Source organism: Scyliorhinus torazame, chromosome 7 (genome assembly GCF_047496885.1).
Source record: "Scyliorhinus torazame isolate Kashiwa2021f chromosome 7, sScyTor2.1, whole genome shotgun sequence".
Lineage (NCBI taxonomy): Eukaryota > Metazoa > Chordata > Chondrichthyes > Carcharhiniformes > Scyliorhinidae > Scyliorhinus > Scyliorhinus torazame.
This window is the reverse complement of record NC_092713.1, coordinates 21,175,690-21,199,680: the sequence shown is the minus strand read 5'-3', so window position 1 is coordinate 21,199,680 and position 23,991 is coordinate 21,175,690. Positions and strand designations below refer to the sequence as shown.

Here is a 23,991-nt window from a genome sequence, read left to right as displayed (position 1 = left end):
AAAGAGATTGAGAGTATGCTTAAAAATGGCATAATTGAAGTGGCTTTCTGTCACTGGAGGAATATTGAATTCAGTTTGGCAATCTGGAAGCGGTAATGGATTTAACGTGTAATTGTGAGTGCTGCTGATTGAAGAGCTTCTTGTAAGCTGACCGCATCAGTGACTTTGCAGTGGAAACACTTAAACATTGAACAACACTTTCCCATCCTTGCTTCTAATTGGAATCAATAGAGAAAGGAAAGATTATTTTCCCCGTGTGCTCTGCCAGCCACGAGATTTCACTGCTGGGGATCAGAACATCTCGCATCACCTTTTTTTTGTTTGCGCGATACATTTTGTAAGTGTGAATAATATTTCGAAAATTGCATTTTAAGTAGCAGAAGTCTTGGGGCTTTTCGCCAAAGGAATGCTTTGCTGTTTGACGGGGAAGGAAATTTAAAAAGGAGGAACTTGTGTTTACATAGACCCTTCCATGGCTTCAAGTTGTCCCAAAGCGATTTACAGCAAATTTATTTTTTAAACTTAGAGCACCCAATTATTTTTTTCCAATTAAGGGGCAATTTAGTGTGGCCAATCCACCACCCTGCACATCTTTGGTTGTGGGGGTGAGACCCACACAGACACGGGGAGAATGTGCAAACTCCACACGGACAGTGATCCGGGGCCGGGATCGAACCTGGGACCTTGGCGCCATGAGGCGGCAGTGCTAACCATTGTGCCACTGTGCCGCACACCATCCTGGCATCTTTCATGTCCATCTGCAGCGGTAGCATCTTATCCAACAGATGGCACTTCTAATAGTGCAGCACTCCGTCAATGCTGCTTTGGAGTGTCAGTCCAGATTTTGCACCCAAGTCTCTTTGCGTGCGATTTGACATTTAACCATTTAACCATTGATCCGTGACTGACACAGAGTGGGGGGCGATTTTCCATTTGCACCAATGTCACCCTCCCTTTGTGATTTTCACTCACAGGCTCGAGTTGCGCTAGCAGTCGACAGAATCTGAGCCTCTCCTTGCAATCAAAGGGATCACACTCGCTAAACACGTATGCGTCTGCGGGACTGCTCAGCAAATACTCTGGCTCAGCGCAGAGTCTGGCTTCGGTAAGTAGGCATTGAGCAGTAAGTCAAGTCTTCAAAGGTTTGCTCTCACACAGACAGGGAGGTGTAGTGCATGGTGAGCCGGAGTGGCTGGGTTAGTATTTCCTGGGCAAGATAGCTGGACATGTGCTAACTCCGGACTGACCCTAACTACTGCAGTTTTGTATTAATTGGATTAATCTAGTCAGGGAAGGCGATGGGGGCTTGGGGAAGAATCTGTACAATCAGGTACAAGCAGTAAAGAAGGCAAATGGTATGTTGGCCTTCGTAGCGAGAGGATTTGAGTATAGGAATAGGGATGTTTTACCGCAATTGTATAGTGCATTGGTGAGGGCACATCTTTTGATGTGATTTGATTTATTATTGTCACATGTATTAGTATACAGTGTGTGGTGATATGCATCACTGTAAATACACAAGGGGTTAATGTGAACACACTACACCTAGCTAGACACCAGAGGGAGCACCAGAGACATGACACACAGACATTCAACCAATAGGTCAGTAAGATAGGACACAACCAATGGGCAGTCACGACACACCCAGAGGTGACACTACCACAGGGGGCATTACACCAACCCATATATAAGGACACAGCACGCATGATCTTTCTCTTTCCAGTGTGGTGATATGCATCACTGTAAATACACAAGGGGTTAATGTGAACACACTACACCTAGCTAGACACCAGAGGGAGCACCAGAGACATGACACACAGACATTCAACCAATAGGTCAGTAAGATAGGACACAACCAATGGGCAGTCACAACACACCCAGAGGTGACACTACCACAGGGGGCATTACACCAACCCATATATAAGGACACAGCACGCATGATCTTTCTCTTTCCAGTTGAGACACTTAGTGAGTACAGACAGGGTTGATTGAAACACATCACACCCACCACGTAGATTGTAGCAGACTGGTTAGTTAGTCTGAGTAATTAACAGGAGAGTCGAATCCAATGTAGGAGAATTGTTAATAGTTTAATAAATGTGTTAAAACTATCTCCAAGTCTGAACCTTCCTTTGTCAGAGCGCACATCAAGGAAGCAGCTTATGCTGCGTCAAGAGCATAACAAAACACAGTGAAAAGTGTTGTTTCTTGCAAGCTATACAGACAACGCATACCGTACATAGGGAAGGAAGGAGAGACTGCAGAATGTAATGTTACAGTCATAACTGAGATGTAGAGAAAAGATCAACTTAATATGAGGTTGGCCCATTCAAAAACCTGATGGCAGCAGGGAAGAAGCTGTTCTTGAGTCGGTTGGTACGTGACCTCAAACTTTTGTATCTTTTTCCTGACGGACGAAGGTGGAAGAGAGTATGTCCGGGGTGCGTGGGGTCCTTAATTATGCTGGCTGCTTTTCCGAGGCAGCGGGAATTGTAGACAGAGTCAATGGATGGGAGGCTGGTTTGCGTGATGGATTGAGCTACATTCACAACCTTTTGTAGTTTCTGCGGTCTTGGGCAGAGCAGGCTCCATACCAAGCTGTGATACAACCAGAAAGAATGCTTTCTATGGTGCATCTGTAAAAGTTGGTGAGAGTCGTAGCTGACATGCCAAATTTCCTTAGTCTTCTGAGAACGTAGAGTCGTTGGTGGACTTTCCTAACTATAGTGTTGGCATGGGGGGACCAGGACAGGCTGTTGGTGATCTGGACATCTAAAAACCTGAAGCTCTTGACCCTTTCTACTTCGTTCCCATTGATGTAGACCGGGGCATGTTCTCCTCGACGCTTTCTGAAGTCGATGACAATCTCCTTCGTTTTGTTGACATTGAGGGAGAGATTATTGTCGTCGCACCAGTTCACCAGATTCTCTATCTCATTCCTGTACTCCGTCTCGTCATTGTTGGAAATCCGACCCACTACGGTGGTGTCATCAGCAAATTTGAGAATCGGTTGGAGGGGAATTTGGCCACAGTCATAGGTGTATAAGGAGTATAGTAGAGGGCTGAGGATACAGCCTTGTGGGGTGTGTTGAGGATGATCGTGGTGGAGGTGTTGTTGCCTATCTTTACTGATTGTGGTCTGTGGGTTAGGAAGTTCAGGATCCAGTCACAGAGGGAGGAGCCGAGGCCCAGGCCACGGAGTTTGGAGATGAGTTTTGTCAGATAATAGTGTTGAAGGCTGAGCTGTAGTCAATAAATAGGAGTCTGACATAGGTGTCTTTGTTATCTAGATGTTCCAGTGTTGAGTGCAGGGCCAGGGAGATGGCGCCTGCTGTGGACCTGTTGCAGCGGGGGGTGAACTGTAGTGGATCAAGGCAATCCGGGAGGCTGGAGTTGATTTGTGCCATGACTAACCTTTCGAAGCACTTCATGATGATGGAGTATTGTGTGCAGTTTTTTGGTGTCCTTATCCAAGGAAGGATGTTCTTGCTATGGATGGGGTGCAGTGAAGGTTTACCAGGCTGATTCCTGGGGTGGCGGGTCTGTCATATGAGGAGATATTAAGTGGGTTAGGATTGTATTCATTGGAACTCAGAAGAATGACAGGGGATCTCTTAGAAACGTATAAAATTCTAACAGGATTAGACGGTAAATTCAGAAAGAATGTTCCAGGTGGTGGAGAAGTCCAGAACCAGGGGTCATAGTTTGAGGATAAGGGGCAAACTTTTCAGGACTGAGATAAGGAGAAATTTCTTTTGTGGAATTCACTACAACAGGAAGCAGTTGAGGCGAAAATGTTATGTGATTTCCAGAAGGAATTAGATATAGCTCTTGGGGCTAAAGGGACAAAGGGATATGAAATGAAGTGAAATGAAAATCGCTGCCATCAGGCTCGAACTGCAAATGACCTATCCCTATTTCTAATTTCAATGTGTGTTTTATGTAATCTGATAACACATAACTAACCGTATCTAGCAGAATTCAATAACCAGCACATATACAATCTCTGTCCAACCTTTTTAAAAAAAATGTAAAGTACCAAATTCTTTTTTTTTCCAATTAAGGGGCAATTTAGTGTGGCCAATCACCTAGCCTGCCCATCTTTGGGTTGAGGGGGTGAGGCCCACGCAAACCCCACATGGACAATGACCCGGGGCCAGGATCGAACCCGGGTCCGCGGCGCCCTGAGGCAGCAGTGCTAAATGATCTACCCCGTATCCTCTGGCTGTGACCCCTGGCTCTGGCCACCCCCACCATCGGGAGCATCCTTCCTGCATCTACCCTGTCTATTCCTGTTACGATTTTATAGGTTTATCTGAGATGCCATCCTCATTCTTCTGAGCTCCAGCGAGAATAATCCTAACCGACTCAATCTCTCCTCAAACAACAGTCCTGCCATCCCAGGAATCAGCCTGGGAAACCTTTGTTGCGCTCCCTCGAAAGCAAGAACATGCTTCGTCAGATAAGGAGACCAAAACTGCCCACAATACTCTAGGTGTGGTCTCACCAAGGCCCTTCATAATTTGCAGCAAGACATCCCTGCTCCTGTACACAAATCCTCTCGCAATGAAGGCTAACATACCATTTGCCTTCTTTACCGCCTGCTGTACCTGCATGCTTACCTTCAGTGACTAGTGTATGAGGACACCCAAGTCTCCTTGCACATTCCCCCCCCCCCTCCTAATTTATGGCCATTCAGTCCTTGGCGACCATGGAGGGATTGGAAAATGAGGACAAGAATTTTAAAATTGATTTGTTGCTTGACCAAGAGCCAATGTAGGTCAGCGATTGCAGGGTGGAATGAGGTAATTAGGGTGGGGGAGGTATTAACATGAAATGAAATGAATTGAAAATCGCTTATTGTCACAAGTAGACTTCAAATGAAGTTACTGTGAAAAGCTCCTAGTCGCCACATTCCGGCGCCTGTTCGGGGAGGCTGGTACGGGAATTGAACCGTGCTGCTGGCCTGCCTTGGTCTGCTTTAAAAGCCAGCTATTTAGCCCAGTGTGCTAAACCAGCCCCTCAGACCGGATCGGCAAGGCACAAATGCCTCTTTCTATGCTGCACATCCTGTGCAAGAAGACAAAGCTACAGGGCTTCCAGTCTCTAACAATCTAAACTCTTTGGATGTCTTTGGTCAGTTGCCAGGCTAATGAATAGATTGGCAGCCTGTTCCTCCTACTCTTCATGGTTAACACTGAACCTCCTCCCACAATTACCATCAGCCCACCCATTCCCCTCATTGCCCCTCCGTCCCTCACTCCTGTTTCATCCACCAACAAAATAAACAAGAAAATGTCGGAGCGTGTCACTCCTAGGTTGTCCCAGTGACAGAGATTGCAATCATCTTGAGGGATGTTGGCAGGAAATACCGAGCATTGGTTCCCTGCAGCAATGGTAAAACAGGAAACAAAGCCACTGCACTTGCAACATTCAAGGCATCTGGATGGAAATTGTCCCATTGGACAGACGCAGCATGGGTTCATAAAGGGCAGGTCGTGCCTAACTAATTTAGTGGAATTTTTTGAGGACATTACCAGTGCGGTAGATAACAGGGAGCCAATGGATGTGGTTTATCTGGATTTGACAAGATGCCACACAAAAGGTTGCTGCATAAGATAAGGATGCATGGCATTAAGGGGAAAGTAGTAGCATAGAACATAGAACATTACAGCGCAGTACTGGCCGTTTGGCCCTCGATGTTGCGCCGACCTGTGAAACCACTCTAAAGCCCATCTACACTATTCCCTTATCGTCCATATGTCTATCCAATGACCATTTGAATGCCCTTAGTGTTGGCGAGTCCACTACTGTTGCAGGCAGGGCATTCCACGCCCCTACTAGTAGCATGGATAGAGGATTGGTTAATTAATAGAAAGCAAAGAATGGGGATTAATGGCTGTTTCTCTGGTTGGCAATCAGTAGCTAGTGGTGTCCCTCAGGGATCAGTGTTAGGCCCTCAATTGTTCACAATTTACATAGATGATTTGGAGTTGGGGACCAAGGGCAATGTGTCCAAGTTTGCAGACGACACTAAGATGATTGGTAAAGCAAAAAGTGCAGAGGATACTGGAAGTCTGCAGAGGGATTTGAATAAGGTTAAGTGAATGAGCTAGGGTCTGGCAGATGGAATACAATGTTGACAAATGTGAGGTTATCCATTTTGGCAGGAATAACAGCAAAAGGGATTATTATTTAAATGATAAAATATTAAAACATGCTGCTGTGCAGAGAGACCTGGGTGTGCTAGTGTATGAGTCGCAAAAAGTTGGTTTACAGGTGCAACAGGTGATTAAGAAGGCAAATGGAATTTTGTCCTTCCTTGCTAGAGAGATGGAGTTTAAGACTAGGGAGGTTATGCTGCAATTGTATAAGGTGTTAGTGAGGCCACACCTGGAGTATTGTGTTCAGTTTTGGTATCCTTACCTGAGAAAGGACATACTGGCGCTGGTGGGTGTGCAGAGGAGATTCACTAGGTTAATCCCAGAGCTGAAGGGGTTGGATGACAAGGAGAGGTTGAGTAACTGGGACTTTACTCGTTGGAATTTAGAAGGATGAGGGGGGATTTTATAGAAACATATAAAATTATGAAGGGAATAGAGAGGATAGATGCGGGCAGGTTGTTTCCACTGGCGGGTGAAAGCAGACGTAGGGGGCATAGCCTCAAAATAAGGGGAAGTAGATTTAGGACTGAGTTTAGGAGGAACTTCTTCACCCAAAGGGTTGTGAATCTATGGAATTCCTTGCCCAGTGAAGCAGTTGAGGCTCCTTCATTAAATGTTTTTAAGATAAAGATAGATAGGTTTTTGAAGAATAAAGGGATTAAGGGTTATGGTGTTCGGGCCGGAAAGTGGGGCTGAGTCCACAAAAGATCAGCCGTGATCTCATTGAATGGCGGAGCAGGCTCGAGGGGCCAGGTGGCCTACTGCTCCTAATTCTTATGTTCAACAATTTTTGTTTTTGGAGCGCGGCAGGCGATTTATTTAAGTCCGCTGCCCCTTTAAAATTGTTTTGTGTGGCCACCATAACTTAAAGGGGCCAGCCTATGTGGGAGTTTTGGGCTTGCCATGTGTCTGTAAGTGTAGCTTACAGAATACATTGTTTTGGAGGAACGACAGCTGGAAGTGCTGGAGGAACTCAACAAGTCAGACAGCGTCTGTGGAGAGAGAAACTGAGTTAACGTTTTGAGCCCGAGAAGCGTTCTGAAGAAGAGTGGCAGTGGACTCGAAACACTAACTCTGGCCCGTAACGTTCTCGGAATGGCAATCAGCGGCGGATTACCACTCCATAGCATCTTACTTTGCTTCAAATCCAAAGCGCCCGTCTCGCCTGACCTTCCTGACTCCAACTGGGCGAGGCCGAAGAAACGAAGCGCATCCCCGGCTCCAGCGCCGAGGTGCTAAGAATCCTCCCTCCGTGTACCCGAACAGGCACCGGAATGTGGCAACTAGGGGCTTTTCACAGTAACTCCATTGCAGTGTTAATGTAAGCCTACTTGTGACAGTAAAGATCATTATTATCATAAAGCAGGTGAGTTTAAAGGGACAAAGCGAGAAGGTAAATTTCAAAGGTAAGTGAATGGGATGTGGGGGTTCAGGTATCGGTGGGGGGTGGGGGGGGGGGGGGGGTGGCTGGCGGATGGGCGGGTGGCATTCAATGGTTGCAAGAACTGGAAAGTGATTTCAGCTGTTGTTTTCTTGTTTCTGCCCCCCCCCAGGTTCGGAGTGTGAATTCCCCCCACAGCTTTGTGTGCGCTGCGCCCAACCTGTGGGACCACGTCGGTGAAGAAAATGAAATAAACCTGGCCAACGTGCCGGTGACGACCCCTGAAAACCTCTATCTGATGGGTATGTGGCGAGGGGATCAAAACGCAGAATCGTAACTGTGCAAGAGGGAAAACGGAGTGATGTAAAGAAAGAAAGGACACAAGAAAAAGGAGCCGGGGTAGACATAGAGCCCATTAAACCGACTCTGCCATTCAGTGCGATCGAGGCTGGTCTTGGGATTCACCTCCACTTTCTCGCCCACTCCCCATACCTGCTGATTCCCAAATATCTGCCCATTCCTGCCTTAAATGTATTAAAAAAAATATATATATATTTATTCAATTTTTCAACGATTTTCAACAAAACACTCCAACCAGAAAAAAAAACCAAGCAAAAATTATACATGAGATTTCCACATTGCAATAGATCCTTATCCCGCTTCAAAATCAATGAGATCAGCGCCCGGGACACTGTCGGGGGCAGGGTCCCCTCCTCCCTCGCCTCATTAAAAGTTCTCACCAGCAACGGGCCCAGCAGGTCCACATACTTTCTGTAAAATTCAACCGGGAACCCGTCCGGTCCCGGGGCCTTCCCCGCCTGCATGCTCCCCAAACCTTTAACCAGCTCCTCCAGCCCAATCGGCGCCCCCAAACCAGCCACCTGCTCCTCCTCCACCCTCGGGAACCTCAGTTGGTCCAAGAATTGCCGCATCCCCTCCCCCCCTCCGGGGGCTCAGACCTATGCAGATTACCTTAGAAGTCCCTAAATACCTTGTTTATTCTCACCGCACTCCGGACCGTATTCCCCCCTCTATCTCTAATTCCACCAATCTGCCTCGCTGCCTCCCTCTTACGAAGCTGATGTGCCAGCATCCAGCTCGTCTTCTTCCCATACTCATATACCGCCCCCTGCATTTTCCTCCACTGTGCCTCTGCTTTTCCCGTGGTCAATAGATCAAATTCCATTTGGCGGTTTCGTCGCTCCCTAAGTAGCCCCTCCTTGGGGGCCTCTGCATAGCTCCTGTCCACCCTTAATATCTCCCCCACCAATCTCTCCCTCTCCCTCGTCTCTCTCTTCTCCCTATGGGCCCTAATCAAAATTAGCTCTCCCCTAACCACCGCCTTCAGAGCCTCCCAGACTACCCCCACCTGCACCTCCCCATTGTCGTTGGCCTCCATGTATCTTTGAATACACCCCCGGATCCGCCCGCACACCTCCTCATCCGCCAATAGTCCCACATCGAGGCGCCACAGCGGGCGCTGGTCCCGCTCCTCCCCCAACTCCAGCTCCACCCAATGCGGGGCGTGGTCCGAGATGGCTATAGCCGAATATTCCGTTCCCTCCCCTTTCGGGATTAGTGCCCATCTCATTATAAAAAAATCTATCTGGGAGTAGGCTTTATGGACGTGGGAGAAAAAAGAAAATTCTCTGGCCACCGGCCTGGCAAACCTCCACAGATCCACTCCCCCAATCTGGTCCTTAAACCCCCTGAGCACCTGGGCCGCAGCCGGCCTCTTACCCGTCCTGGACCTGGAACGGTCCAGTGCTGGGTCCAGCCACCCCTCTATTCTTCGCATCCAGCCCCGAGTGAAAGACCTGCCCTACCCATCCCTTTCTCAGCCTGACCTGATCTGCCACCTTCAAGTGTGTCTCCTGGAGCATGGCCACGTCTGCCTTCAGTCCCTTTAAGTGAGCGAACACCCGGGCCCTCTTGACCGGCCCATTCAGGCCCCTCATATGGGGCTACTCGCACCCGCCCGCCCCCCCTGCCGACTAGCCATCCCCTTTTTTAGGCCAGCCACGTGCCCGCGCCTCCCCCCCCCCCAGCCAGATCACCATCCAGCCATATTGCTCCCCCCATTACACTCCCGTAAGTCAGCTGACTCCTGCTGACCCCGGCCACTCCCGCCATTCCAACGACCCCCCTAGTGTGGAAATCCCCCCCCCCCCCTCCCCCTGTCGATCAATGTGCGCTCTCCTCCAGCACCACCATTCCCCCCAGGCCCCGCCCCTCCCTTAGCGCGGGAAAAAGCCCGCGCTTTCCATCCAAGCCGGCCCCGCCCCCTATGACGCAGCTCCTTTTTCTGCGACCTCGCCCCAGCTCCCCAACCCCGGGCTTCCAACCCCCCCTTCATCAGCGGGGACCTGCCCCTACAGTACCGGCGCCCACACTCTCACACAGCCCCCACATCATATCCACTCACCCCTTCCCATTTCCCCTCTTCCCAACCTGAAACCAGAAGCAGAACACCCCCAAAATACAGTAAACACCCCCCACAACAAACCCTCAGTTCGAGTCCAGCTTTTCAGTCTGAATAAAGGTCCACGCCTCACCTGGTGTCTCATAGTGGTGACGGTCCTGAAACGTGACCCACAATCGCGCTGGCTGCAGCATTCCAAACTTCACCCCCTTCCGATGGAGAACCGCCTTGGCCCGATTAAAACCAGCCCTCTCCTTGGCCACCTCCGCACTCCAGTCCTGGTAGACACGGATCTCCGTATTCTCCCACCTGCTGCTCCGTTATTCCTTCGCCCATCTCAGGACGCACTCGCTGTCCATAAAGCGGTGGAACCTCACCACTACAGCCCTTGGCGGCTTGTTGGCTTTAGGCCTCCTTGCTAGGACTCGATGAGCCCCATCCAGCTCCAGGAGCCTCGGGAAAGCTCCTGCGCCCATCAGCGCGTTGAGCATTGTAACTACATATGTCCCAGCGTCGAACCCCTCCACTCCTTCAGGGAGACCCAGAATCCAAAGATTCTTCCTCCTCGACCTGTTCTCCAGGACCTCAAACTTCTCCTGCCACTTCTTGTGTAGCGCCTCGTGCGCCGCCACCTTCACCGCCAGGCCCAAAATCTCGTCCTCGTTCTCTGAGGCCATCTGCCGCACCTCTCGAATCGCCGCCCCTTGGGTCTTCTGGGTCTCCACCAGCTTTTCGATCGACGCCTTCATTGGCGCCAGCATTTCTGCTCTCAGCTCCGCAAAGCAGTTTTTAAGGAACTCTTGCTGCTCCCGCGACCACTGCGCCCACGCTGCTTGATCGCCACCCGCCGCCATCTTGCTTTTCCTCCCCCGCTCTCTTCGCTGCTCCAAAACCACTTTTTTGATCGCTCCACTCCTGGTCCGCTCCATACAGTGCTGGGGGAACCTTACTATCACCTTCCCCCACTGGGAACCGTCGTACAAGTGCCGCTGGGGCTCCTCAAAAGGGCCCAAACGTCCATTCTTGCCGGGAGCTGCCGAACGTGCGACCTACCTAGGCATAGCAACAACCGGAAGTCGCCTTAAATGTATTTGACAATGAAGCACCCACGACCCTCTGAGGTAGGGAATTCCAAATATTCATAGATTTCATAGAATTTACAGTGCAGAAGGAGGCCATTCGGCCCATCGAGTCTGCACTGGCTCTTGGAAAGAGCACCCGACCCACCCCATCCCCATAACCCAGTAACCCCACCCAACACTAAGGGCAATTTTGGACACGAAGGGCAATTTAGCATGGCCAATTCTCCTAACCTGCACATCTTTGGACTGTGGGAAGAAACCGGAGCACCCGGAGGGGGGCGGGGGGGGGGACCTGTTTAGCTCCGCTGGCTGGACAGCTGGTTCGTGAAGCAGAGCGAGGCCAACAGCGGAGGTTCAGTTCCCGTGCCAACTGAGGTTTTCAACCGCCTTCTCAACTTTGCCCCTCGCCTGAGGTGCGGTGACCTTCAGGTTAAATCACCTCCAGTCAACTCTCCCCCTCAAAGCAGGAAGCAGCCTATGGTCATCTGGGGTAGGAGGCTGTGCCCCCGACCAGCGGAAGCAATCTCTGAGCCTTCACCCTATCAAACCCCTTCGGACTCTTGTACCTTTCAATGAGGTCACCTCTCGTTCTTCGAAATTCCAGTGGCTCTCGGCCCAACTTCCTCAGCCTCTTGGCCCAGGTGTCAACCCAGTGAAGCTCGCTCAAACTTGCGTTTACTTTAGCCCCCTTCATGACGTCCCAAAGTGCTTCACAGTCAGTGAAGGCTCGCCACTGTTGCGAAGTAGGGAAACGGCGCAGTTCATTTGTACGCAGCAAGGTCGCACCAATAGCAATTGATTGCAACAGCAATCGTCTGCTTTTGGTGATGTTGGTTGAGGACACTTTGTGTCATAGAATTAGAATTTACAGTGCAGAAGGAGGCCATTCGGCCCATCAAGTCTGCACCAGCTCTTGGAAAGAGCACCCTACCCAAGGTCAACACTTACACCCTATCCCCATAATCCAGTAACCCCACCCAACACTAAGGGCAATTTTGGACACTAAGGGCAATTTATCATGGCCAATCCACCTAACCCGCACATCTTTGGACTGTGGGAGGGAGCCGGAGCACCCGGAGGAAATCCACGCACACACGGGGAGGATGTGCAAACTCCGCACAGACAGTGACCCAAGCCGGAATCGAACCTGGGACCCTGGAGCTGTGAAGCAACTGTGCTATCCACAATGCTACCGTGCTGCCCATTGTCAAACCCAGAGAGAAGCCGTGACCTCAGTCTTCTCTCTCTAACATCTGCAGTTCTTTGTAAATCTCTCCATGGTTTGTGCCAGTAACAAAGATGCTGCTGTTGCTCCGACTCTCGCCCCTGTGCAGGTATGGAACTGTTTGAGGAGGCACTCCAGCGATGGGAGCAGGCTTTGACTTTCCGCAGCAGGCAGGCCGAGGATGAGGCCAACTGCACTGCCGTGAAACTGGGGGCAGGAGACGCGATTGCGGAAGAAACGGTGGAGGTAAGACTTGGCAATGAGTAGGGGGCATGAAATATTAATGTGGAACGTTGAGCCTTCCAGGATTACTCAGCACTGGAGGATTTTGGAACTCGGTAGCGAATTTGTGTTTATGGCCTGAATGGTGTGCTCGTCGCGCGTGCACTCTCGGCAGACTTGAAAGCGGGCATGCCTGCGCTCCCGGCCACATACAGCCCCGGAACGCAATTTCCCACTGGTTGGCCTGTTAACGGGAAGCCAGTATCAGGAACGCTCAGTCGCTGCCAAGGAGGATGGGAAGAGGGTGGGCACCAGGATAAGAGAGGGTGCGGGCTGGCACCTCTAGTGGGTTCCCTCAAGTGGACAACCATTGCGGGGCTGTCTCAGGGAGCGGAAGACTTCTACACGTTAAGTCCCAGTGGAAAAACGCAGCGAACATCAACCTTGGTCCCCAGATAACTTTTCAAAATTTTATGTCAGCCTTGACATTTCATCCCACCCTGGATCGAGGTTGTAGCTAAAACATGAAGGCTTTCTGGCCAATCGGCCTGTCCGCCAACTGTAAAATAGGAGGGCCATGTAAACTATCTTTCAAATGGCCCCTTAGTGGGATTAATTGCCGGCTTGGTTGTTGGCGGGTGAACTTCAAACTCTCGCTGAGCGCCTACCAACCTAAATACCCCCCCTGCCCACCCTGCCCTGCCTACCCGCCTGAACAGTGTAAAATTCTGGCCAATATTTACACCTTTCACAACCTCACAGAGCAGAACCAATAAACAATTTTCAAACCTAGTGACTATTGTAATGCAGCAAATGCAGCAACCGGATTGGGCACAGCAAGCTCCCACCAACAGGAATTTGACAATGACCTGAATGCGATAGGGATTTTCATTGAGAGTTAACTGTTGTCCAGGTAACCGGGGAGGACTGACCTGGCTCTTGGGATCTTTTAAAACCATCGGGTTTAACGCCTCCTCCAAATGAGGGCACCTTCGACAGTGCAGCACTGACTCGGTACGGCACAGTAGTGTCAGCCGGGTAGTTGTGCGAAGCTTTGAGTGGTATTTAAATCCAAGACCTCCTCGTTCTTTGGCGAGTGTGCTGCCAACTGAGCCACAGTGGAGCTTGATTTCATTTAGACTGACCTACATCTTAGCTCTGTAGAGGGACAAGTGCTCACGAGCAATTTATAGGGTATGGCCAGCTGATAGTTAAAGAGTTAAAGGGTGGCATGGTGGCACAGCGGTAAGCACTGCTGCCTCACAGCGCCAGGGATCCGGGTTCAATTCCAACCTTGGGTGACTGTGTGGAGTTTGCACCTTCTCCCCGTGTCTCCGTGGGTTTCCTCCGGGTGCTCCGGTTTCCTCCCACAGTCCAGAGATGTGCAGGTTAGATAAGGTTATGGGGATAGGGCGGGGAGTGGGTCTAGCTCAGATGCTTTTTCAGAGGGTCGGTGCAGACTCGATGGGCCGAATGGCCTCCTTCTGCATTGTAGGGGTTCTATGATAATATTGAAGCTGTGTGGAGAGTTAATGTATTTTAATGAGGATAAATAAAAGACAATGCCTGTTTGGAACAGGGAGAGTGAAACATATGCACAATGAATGGGGCCCATTAGCAAGTTTGGGAAAGAGCACTTAGATACAATTACCGTCGTCAAATGGACTGATCTGGCATATGTTTAAATGTCAATGTAAGTTACATTAACTCTGAATTAAGGTTGCTTCATGTATTGCATACAATATCCTAACCTCAAAAAGACACTAATCTATGACAGAGCAACATGGAGTCTTTCAGTAAAGGAAAAAGAAAGCAAGACCTTGCATTTATAGAGCACGTCTCTTACCCTTAGGTCACGTCAAAGTCTTTTATAGCTAATTAAGCAGCTTAAAGTGTTGTAAATGTGGGAAACACAGCAGCCAATTTGTGCACAGAAGCTCCTACAAGCAACACAGATAAATGACAATTTATTTTTAGTTATGTCAGCGTTAGATCCTGCGTGAATTTTAAAGGTCGTATCATGCATTTTTTTGAAGAGATAATTGATGTGGGAGGTGACTATGGATATTATGTGGATTTCAAGAAGGCCTTTTTTGTAGTCGATGAGGCGTCCCGATGAGTCAGAAGTAGTTCATTTCCTACTCGCAGCTCGGAAATGCAGCAACTAAGCAACAGTCCAAATTCCAGCCGGAACCACCCTGCGATTCCGGGTCCCTCTTGGGCCGGCGTTTATCTCGGGGAAATAATGAGCCTGCTTTCGGGCCATCGCCCCTCAGCGGGGGAACACGTACCCCATGGATCTTGTGGGGGTCATAACAGCCCCTCGCCCCCCCCCCCCTTCCCCCCAAAGACCATAAGTCCCTCTGTTTTTAGGGAGTGGAAGAGGTTGTCATCCCCGCTTTGCCAGCGGTTATGCCTGCGGTTGTTGTGGGGCAGGGTTGGGGGGTATGTCAGCGAACGTCGTTTCCGCATCGACCGCCTGGGGGGGGGCACCACCGGCGACCGTTCCCTGGTGAGGCCATCATCCGAAAACCCGGACGTCCGAGCCTCCATTTCGGACCCTGAACCCTCCACATCACACATCTCAGTGTCGGGTCCCCCAGGGGGTGATGTCCCCGGGCCCCTTTGTGCCGGGCCAGCGAGGCTGGAAGACGGTTCCTCCGGTGGGATTTGTCCGGACACTGGCCCCCTGCTCTGGAGGTTTTCCGGGTGCTTCCGCACCATCTGTTCTCGTGTTTAATCGAGTACAACACGGGTCCCGTCTGTTTCACCATGGTCCCTGCCATCCACCAGGTACCCTCTCCGAAGTTTTGTACGTACACTGCGTCCCCCTGGTGGAAACATCTGTCCTGCGCCTGTCTGCTTCGGTGCTGCCTCTGAAGGTCTTGTCTGCATTCCACTTTCCCGCTTATATTGGGGAACATTAGGCTAAGGCGGGTCCAGAGCATCCGGCCCACCAAGGTTCAGCCTGTGCCACTCTGGTCATAATATGTGGTCTGGTGGCTGAACAAAAAACGCTCCAGCCTCGTCTCCACGATGCCGTGGCCTATTTCCGCATATCCTTCTTGAAAGTCTGCACTGCTCGTTCAGCCAGACCATTTGAGGGAGGGTGGTAGGGGGCTGTCCGGGTGTGCGTCGCCCCGTTTGTCTTCATGATGCGTGCAAACTCCTCACTGGTGAATGGGGTAACGTTGACCTTGACTAATATCATGGGTACTGAATGAGAGTCATAGCTTCTCGACGGTGGCCTTTGAAGTGGTGGACAGCATTCGATGGACGTCCAGCCATCTGGAATGGACGTCCACTATCAGCAAGAACATTGAGCCTTGAAGGAGTCTGGCAAAATCTGCATGCATGGCTGGGCTGGTGGGAACTTCTGATGCTCCTGGCGATCTCGTGATCCAGGCCTGGCTACCATACTTAGCTCCTGGCTAGCATTTTCTTTTTTTAAAAATATGTTTTATTCAGATTTTTCGGTCAAACAAAGACAATACAAAATTTTCCCTTTTGCAACTTTAAAACAATATAAATAATGATGATGACCGTTTTTTTTAAAGAACAAATAATATATTAACTAGACGGCAACTGCCAGCAACAAAAATAAAAACTAGCCAATATCCAAAATAATAAAGTCACAAAAAACAATATAAATAACTCATATACAAACACCTGTACAAAACCCCTGAGGGCCCGGATGGGTTGCTGGGTTGCTGCTGCTACCTTTCCCATTTCCCTTATTGCTCTGCGAGATAGTCAAGGAACGGTTGCCACCGCCTGGTGAACCCTTGAGCTTAACCTCTTAGTGCGTATTTTATCCGCTCCAATTTTATAAACCCCGCCATGTCGTTTATCCAGGCCTCCACGCCTGGGTGTTTAGCTTCTTTCCACATAAGTAATATCCTTCGCCGGGCTACTAGGGACGCAAAGGCTAAAACATCAGCCTCTCTCGCCTCCTGCACTCCTGGCTCGTCCGCAACCCCAAATATCGCCAACCCCCAGCCTGGCTCGACCCGGACCCCCACCACCCTTGAAAGCACATTCGCCACCCCCACCCAGAACCCATGCAGTACCGGGCATGACCAAAACATGTGGGTGTGCTTCGCTGGGCTTCCCGCGCATCTCCCGCACCTATCCTCCACTCCAAAAAATCTACTTAACCTTGCTCCAGTCATGTGCGCCCTATGTAGAATCTTGAATTGTATCAGGCTGAGCCTGGCGCATGAGGACGAAGAGTTTACCCTACTTAGGGCATCTGCCCACAGCCCCTCCTCAATCTCTTCCCCCAGCTCCTCCTCCCATTTTCCCTTCAGCTCCTCTACCATCATCTCCCCCTCGTCTCTCATTTCCCTGTATATATCTGACACCCTACCATCCCCCACCCATGCCCCCGAAATCACTCTGTCCTGAATCTCTTGCGCCGGGAGCCGTGGAAATTCCCTCACCTGTTGCCTCGCAAAAGCCCTCAGTTGCATATATCGAAATGCATTCCCCGGTGGCAACCCATATTTTTCTGTCAGTGCTCCCAGACTCGCAAACGTCCCGCCTAGGAACAAATCCTTCAATTTCACAATTCCTGCTCTCTGCCAAGCTTTAAATCCCCCATCTATCTTCCCCGGGACGAACCTGTGGTTGTTCCTTATCGGGGACCTCACCGAGGCACCCGTCACTCCCTTATGTCGTCTCCACTGCCCCCAAATTTTCAGCGTTGCCACCACCACTGGACTTGTGGTGTATTTCTTCGGGGAGAACGGTAAAGGCGCCGTCGCTAATGCTTGCAGGCAGGTTCCCCTACAGGACGCCATCTCTAGTCTTTTCCACGCCGCTCCCTCCCCTTCCCCCATCCACTTGCATACCATTGACATGTTGGCGGCCCAATAATAGTCACTTAAACTCGGCAGTGCCAGTCCCCCCCTATCCCTACTACACTGCAGGAACCCCCTCCTCACTCTTGGGGTCTTCCCAGCCCACACAAAACTCATAATGCTCTTATCCACTTTCTTGAAAAAGGCTTTTGTAATCGTCACAGGGAGGCACTGGAACACAAAAAGAAACCGCGGAAGGACCACCATTTTAACCGCCTGCACCCTACCCGCCAGTGACAGGGGCAACATGTCCCTTCTCCTAAAGTCCTCTTCCATCTGCTCCACCAATCTTACTAAATTAAGCTTATGCAAGGTTCCCCAGTTCCTGGCCATCTGGATCCCTAGGTACCGAAAATCCCTTGTTACTCTCCTCAACGGCAAATCATCTATTCTCCTGCCCTGTTCCCCAGGGTGCATCACAAACAGCTCACTCTTCCCCATATTCAGTTTATATCCTGAAAATTCCCCAAACTCCCTGAGTGTCTGCATTATCTCGGGCATCCCCTCCACTGGGTCCGCGACATACAACAACAAATCATCCGCGTATAGTGACACCCGGTGCTCTTCTCCTCCCCTAAGTACTCCCCTCCACTTCCTAGAGCCCCTCAGCGCTATGGCCAGTGGCTCAATTGCCAACGTAAACAGTAACGGGGACAGAGGACATCCCTGTCTTGTCCCTCTGTATAGACAGAAGTGGTCAGATCTCTGCCTATTTGTAGTCACACTTGCCACCGGGGCCCCGTATAGAAGCTGAACCCATCCAATAAACCCCTCTCCAAATCCAAATCTCCTCAACACTTCCCACAGGTAATCCCACTCCACTCTATCAAATGCTTTCTCTGCATCCATCGCCACCACTATCTCCGCCTCCCCCTCCGGCGGGGGCATCATCATCACACCCAGCAGCCTCCGTATGTTAGTGTTCAATTGTCTCCCCTTAACAAACCCCGTTTGATCCTCGTGAACCAGCCCCGGGACACAATCCTCTATCCTCGTCGCCATCATCTTGGCCAAAAGCTTGGCATCTACATTCAGGAGGGAAATGGGCCTGTATGACCCGCACTGCAGCGGGTCTTTGTCCCTTTTCAAGAGCAGCGATATCGTCGCCTCCGACATCGTCGGGGGCAACGTCCCCCTTTCCCTGGCCTCATTAAAGGTTCTCGTCAGAAGCGGGCCCAGCAGGTCCACGTATTTCCTATAAAATTCCACCGGGAACCCATCCGGTCCCGGGGCCTTCCCTGCCTGCATGCTCCCAATCCCTTTTATCACCTCCTCCACCTCAATCTGTGCTCCCAGTCCTGTCCTCTCCTGCTCCTCAACCTTCGGGAATTCCAACTGGTCTAGGAAGTGCATCATTCCCTCCTTCCCTTCTGGGGGCTGAGCGTTATACAGCCTCTCATAAAATGCCTTAAACACCCCGTTCACCCTCTCCACTCCCCGTTCCATCTCACCCTCCTCGTCCCTAACCCCTCCAATCTCCCTCGCCGCCCCCCTCTTCCTCAGTTGTTGGGCCAGTAACCGGCTCGCCTTCTCTCCGTACTCATGCTGCACTCCCTGTGCCTTCCTCCATTGTGCCTCCGCCTTACCCGTGGTCAACAAATCAAATTCCGTGTGCAACCTTCGTCTTTCCCTGTATAGTCCTTCATCCGGAGCCACCGCATACTGCCTATCCACCCTCAAAATTTCTCTCAACAATCTCTCACTCTCTTTGCTCTCTTGTTTCCCCTTATGGGCCCTTATGGAGATCAGTTCCCCTCCGACCACCGCCTTCAGTGCTTCCCAGACCACTCCCACCTGAACCTCTCCGTCGTCATTAATCTCCAGATACCTTTCGATACATCTCCTTACCCTTACACACACACCCTCGTCCACCAACAATCCCATATCTAATCTCCACAGTGGGTGCTGTTCCTTTTCCTCTCCTACTTCCAGATCTACCCAATGTGGGGCATGGTCCGAAATGGCTATAGCTGAGTACTCCGTCCCGGCCACCTTCGGGATCAGCGCCCTTCCCAGGACAAAGAAGTCTATCCGAGAATACACCTTGTGGACATGGGAGAAGAAGGAGAACTCTTTACTCCTAGGCCTAGTAAATCTCCAGGGATCCACTCCTCCCATCTGCTCCATGAAGTCCTTAAGCAACTTGGACGCTGCCGGCCTCCTCCCGGTCCTAGACCTGGACCGGTCCAGCCCTGGATCCAGCACCGTGTTGAAGTCTCCCCCCATGGTGACGTCTAGCACGAGGGGGGACATACCTTTAAATTGAGGGGAGATAGATATAAGACAGATGTCAGAGGTAGGTTCTTTACTCAGAGAGTAGTAAGGGCGTGGAATGCCCTGCCTGCAACAGTAGTGGACTCGCCAACACTAAGGACATTCAAATGGTCATTGGATAGACATATGGACAATAAGGGAATAGTGTAGATGGGCTTTAGAGTGGTTTCACAGGTCGGCGCAACATCGAGGGCCGAAGGGCCTGTACTGCGTTGTAATGTTCTATGTTCTATGTTCTATTACCAACTTTCCCGCCTCCAGGTCCGGGATACGCCCCAGCATACGCTTCATGAAGTTGGCATCATCCCAGTTCGGGGCATATACGTTCACCAGAACCACCGCCTCACCTTGCAATCTGCCACTCACCATCACGTATCTACCCCCTGTGGTAGTATGTATTGGGGGTCATGTGGGACTGGAAGCCCTAATGTCATTGGCTGACAGATCCCGGGTCCTGGTTGGCCGTTGACCTCAAGCTCCGCCCTGAAGGCGGAGTATAAGAAGCCGGAGTCTTCCCCCGCAGGCCAGTTTACTATCGAGCTGCTGGGGAACAGACACGCTTAATAAAGCCTCATCGACTTCACTATATTCGTCTCATGGAGTCTTTGTGCGCTACAATTTATTAAGCGTGCCTAAAAAGGACTATGGAGCTCAGGATCATTCCAGAATGCCTGAGGATCAGCCCCCACGCAGTGAACGCGGCAGCAGCCTTCAAACACTGGCAGACTTGCTTCGAGGCCTACCTCAGAACGACCACCGGCCGAGTCTCAGACGAACAAAAACTGCAGGTCCTGCACTCGAGGGTGAGCACGGAGATTTTCACCCTCATTGAAGACACTGACGATTTCCAGACGGCGTTCACAGCACTCAGAAGTCTCTACGTTCGCCCAGTTAACCAAATCTACGCTCGCTACCAGCTCGCGACGAGACGGCAAGTTCCCGGAGAATCGATGGACGAGTTCTACGCCACGCTGCTGATTTTGGGACGAGCCTGTAGCTGCCCGTCGGTGAACGCAAATGAACACATGGACATGTTAATGCGCGATGCTTTTGTGGCAGGTAGGCAATCCTCCCAAATCCGCCAAAGACTTCTAGAAAAAGAGTCGCTAGGACTCTCAGAGGCACGGGCCCTAGCAGCCTCCCTAGACGTGGCCGCGCGTAATACCCGCGCCTACGGCCCCGACCGCGCGGCAGGCCATTGGGCCCCGTACGTACCCGTCGTGGCAAACCCCCTACCCCCCCCCCCCCCGGACACCCCACAGGCTTGCGCGGTCCAAACGCCGAGTCGCACCGGGGGCGCCCGCTGTTATTTCTGCGGCCAGGCGAAACACCCCCGGCAGCGCTGTCCGGCCCGCGCAGCCATCTGCAAAAGCTGCGGGAAAAAGGGCCATTATGCGGTTGTGTGCCGGTCCCGCGTGGTCGCCGCCGTCCCGGGAGCACAGGAAGCCCTGCAAGCAGTCTATGCGCCCCAACCCCCCCAGCACGACATGTACGACCCGCAGGCGCAGCCGCTCTGGGTCCCGACCACCGCGGTCCCGGGAGAACTGGGAGCCCTGCATGTCGCCTACGCTCCCCAACCCCCCTCCCCGCAGCCCATGTATGACCCGCCGCCGGCGCTACCGCTTTCGGTCCCGGCCAACACTCTCCACGGAGAGGAGGGAGTTTTTCGCGTCCCTAACGCCACCCTAACCCCCGCGCCCCACGCCTGACCCGCCGGCGCCACCTACTTGGGCCCCGACCACCGCTGTCCCCGGCGAGGGAGCTCCGCGCGGTCCCAGCGCTCGCGGCCCCACGCCTGACCCGCCGGCGCCGCCGACTTGGGCCCCGACCACCGCTGTCCCCGGCAAGGGAGCTCTGCACGGTCCCAGCGCTCGCGGCCCCACGCCTGACCCGCCGGCGCCGCCGACTTGGGCCCCGACCACCGCTGTCCCCGGTGAGGGAGCTCCGCGCGGTCCTAGCGCTCGCGGTGAGGGAGCTCCGCGCGGTCCTAGCGCTCGTGGTCCTAGCGCTCCCCAGCCCCCCCAGCACACCATGTGCGACCCGCAGACGCCGCCATTTTGGGTCCCGACCACCACGAGGGGAGGAGGGGCGCCGATGTGCGACCCGCAGACGCCGCCATTTTGGGTCCCGACCACCACGAGGGGAGGAGGGGCGCCGCCATCTTGGACCGCCCCAGACCTGTACGACGCATGGGGGCGGCCATTTTGTCCACCCCCGCCGCCATCTTGTGACCCCCCAGGGAGGAGGGGCGCCGCCATCTTGGACCGCCCCAGACCTGTACGACGCATGGGGGCGGCCATTTTGTTCATCCCCGACGCCATCTTGGACGGCAACAACGGACCCCACTCCACTACTACAACCACGGCTCGCTTCGATTACGCTCGATCAGGCTCGGCCCCGGACACTCCAGACGACGACGACAACGGTCCTAATAAACGGCCACGAGACGCCATGCCTAGTCGACTCCGGGAGCACGGAAAGCTTTATACAGCCCGACACGGTAAGACGCTGTCCCTTGACCACCTATCCCAGCGCACAAAAGATTTGCCTAGCTGCAGGATCCCACTCCGTACAGATCCAGGGATTCTGCATAGTTACCCTTACGGTGCAGGGGAGGAGTTCAAAAACTACAAACTTAACGTCCTTCCCCAACTCTGTGCCCCCACCTTGCTGGGATTAGATCTCCAATGTAATCTACAGAGCCTTACGTTCAAATTCGGCGGCCCCATACCCCCACTCACTATCTGCGGCCTCGCAACCCTCAAAGTGCAACCCCCGTCCTTGTTTGCGAACCTCACCCCGGATTGCAAACCCGTCGCCACTAGGAGCAGACGGTACAGCGCCCAGGACCGGACCTTCATTCGGTCCGAAGTCCAGCGGCTACTAAAGGAGGGCATAATCCAGGCCAGCAATAGTCCCTGGAGAGCGCAGGTGATAGTAGTGAAGACAGGGGAGAAACAAAGGATGGTCATTGACTATAGCCAGACTATCAACAGGTACACACAACTAGACGCGTACCCACTCCCCCGCATATCCGACATGGTCAATCGGATTGCCCAATATAAAGTCTTCTCCACCGTGGAACACAAGTCCGCATACCATCAGCTCCCCATCCGCCCAAGTGACCGCAAGTACACAGCCTTCGAGGCAGACGGGCGATTATACCATTTCCTACGGGTCCCTTTTGGCGTCACAAACGGGGTCTCGGTCTTCCAACGGGAGATGGACCGAATGGTTGATCAACATGGGTTGCGGGCCACGTTCCCGTATCTCGACAATGTAACCATCTGCGGCCACGATCAGCAGGACCACGACGCCAACCTCCAGAAATTCCTCCAGACCGCCAAAGCCTTGAACCTCACGTACAACGAGGACAAGTGCGTTTTTAGCACCGACCGGCTAGCCATTCTGGGCTACATAGTACGCAATGGGACAATAGGCCCCGACCCCGAACGTATGCGCGCACTCATGGAATTTCCCCTCCCGCACTGCCCAAAAGCCCTGAAACGCTGCTTGGGGTTCTTTTCGTACTACGCCCAGTGGGTCCCCCAGTACGCAGACAAGGCCCGCCCCCTAATACAGACCACGACCTTCCCTCTGTCGACAGAGGCTTGCCAGGCCTTCAGCCGCATCAAAGCGGATATCGCAAAGGCCACGATGCGCGCCATCGACGAGTCCCTCCCCTTCCAGGTCGAGAGCGACGCCTCCGACGTAGCTCTAGCGGCCACCCTTAACCAAGCGGGCAGACCCGTGGCCTTTTTCTCCCGGACCCTCCACGCCTCAGAAATCCGCCACTCTTCAGTAGAAAAGGAAGCCCAAGCCATAGTGGAAGCTGTGCGACATTGGAGGCATTACCTGGCCGGCAGGAGATTCACTCTCCTCACCGACCAACGGTCGGTAGCCTTCGTGTTCGATAATGCACTGCGGGGCAAAATCAAAAACGACAAGATCTTAAGGTGGAGGATCGAGCTCTCCACCTTCAACTACGAGATCTTGTATCGTCCCGGAAAGCTGAACGAGCCGTCCGATGCCCTATCCCGCGGCACATGTGCCAACGCACAAATTAACCGCCTCCAAACCCTCCACGAGGACCTCTGCCACCCGGGGGTCACTCGGTTTTACCACTTCATCAAGTCCCGCAATCTCCCATACTCCTTAGAGGAGGTCCGTACAGTCACGAGGGACTGCCACATCTGCGCGGAATGCAAGCCGCATTTTTTCAGGCCAGATGGAGCGCACCTGATTAAGGCTTCCCGCCCCTTCGAGCGCCTCAGTCTCGATTTCAAAGGGCCCCTCCCCTCCACCGACCGCAACGCATATTTTCTTAACGTAGTGGACGAATACTCCCGCTTCCCTTTT

At 52.3% G+C, this 23,991-nt stretch overlaps 1 protein-coding gene across 1 annotated transcript in view; it reads left to right on the top strand.

Moving 5' to 3' along the window:
• miga1 (mitoguardin 1) overlaps positions 1–23,991 on the top strand; it is a 179,551-nt gene that overhangs the window by 22,855 nt on the left and 132,705 nt on the right. Inside the window, exons 4-6 of the mRNA XM_072510401.1 lie at positions 975–1,105; positions 7,718–7,847; positions 12,384–12,520. Of these exons, the coding sequence (XP_072366502.1) occupies positions 975–1,105; positions 7,718–7,847; positions 12,384–12,520 (398 nt within the window). The remainder of the gene's footprint in view (positions 1–974; positions 1,106–7,717; positions 7,848–12,383; positions 12,521–23,991) is intronic.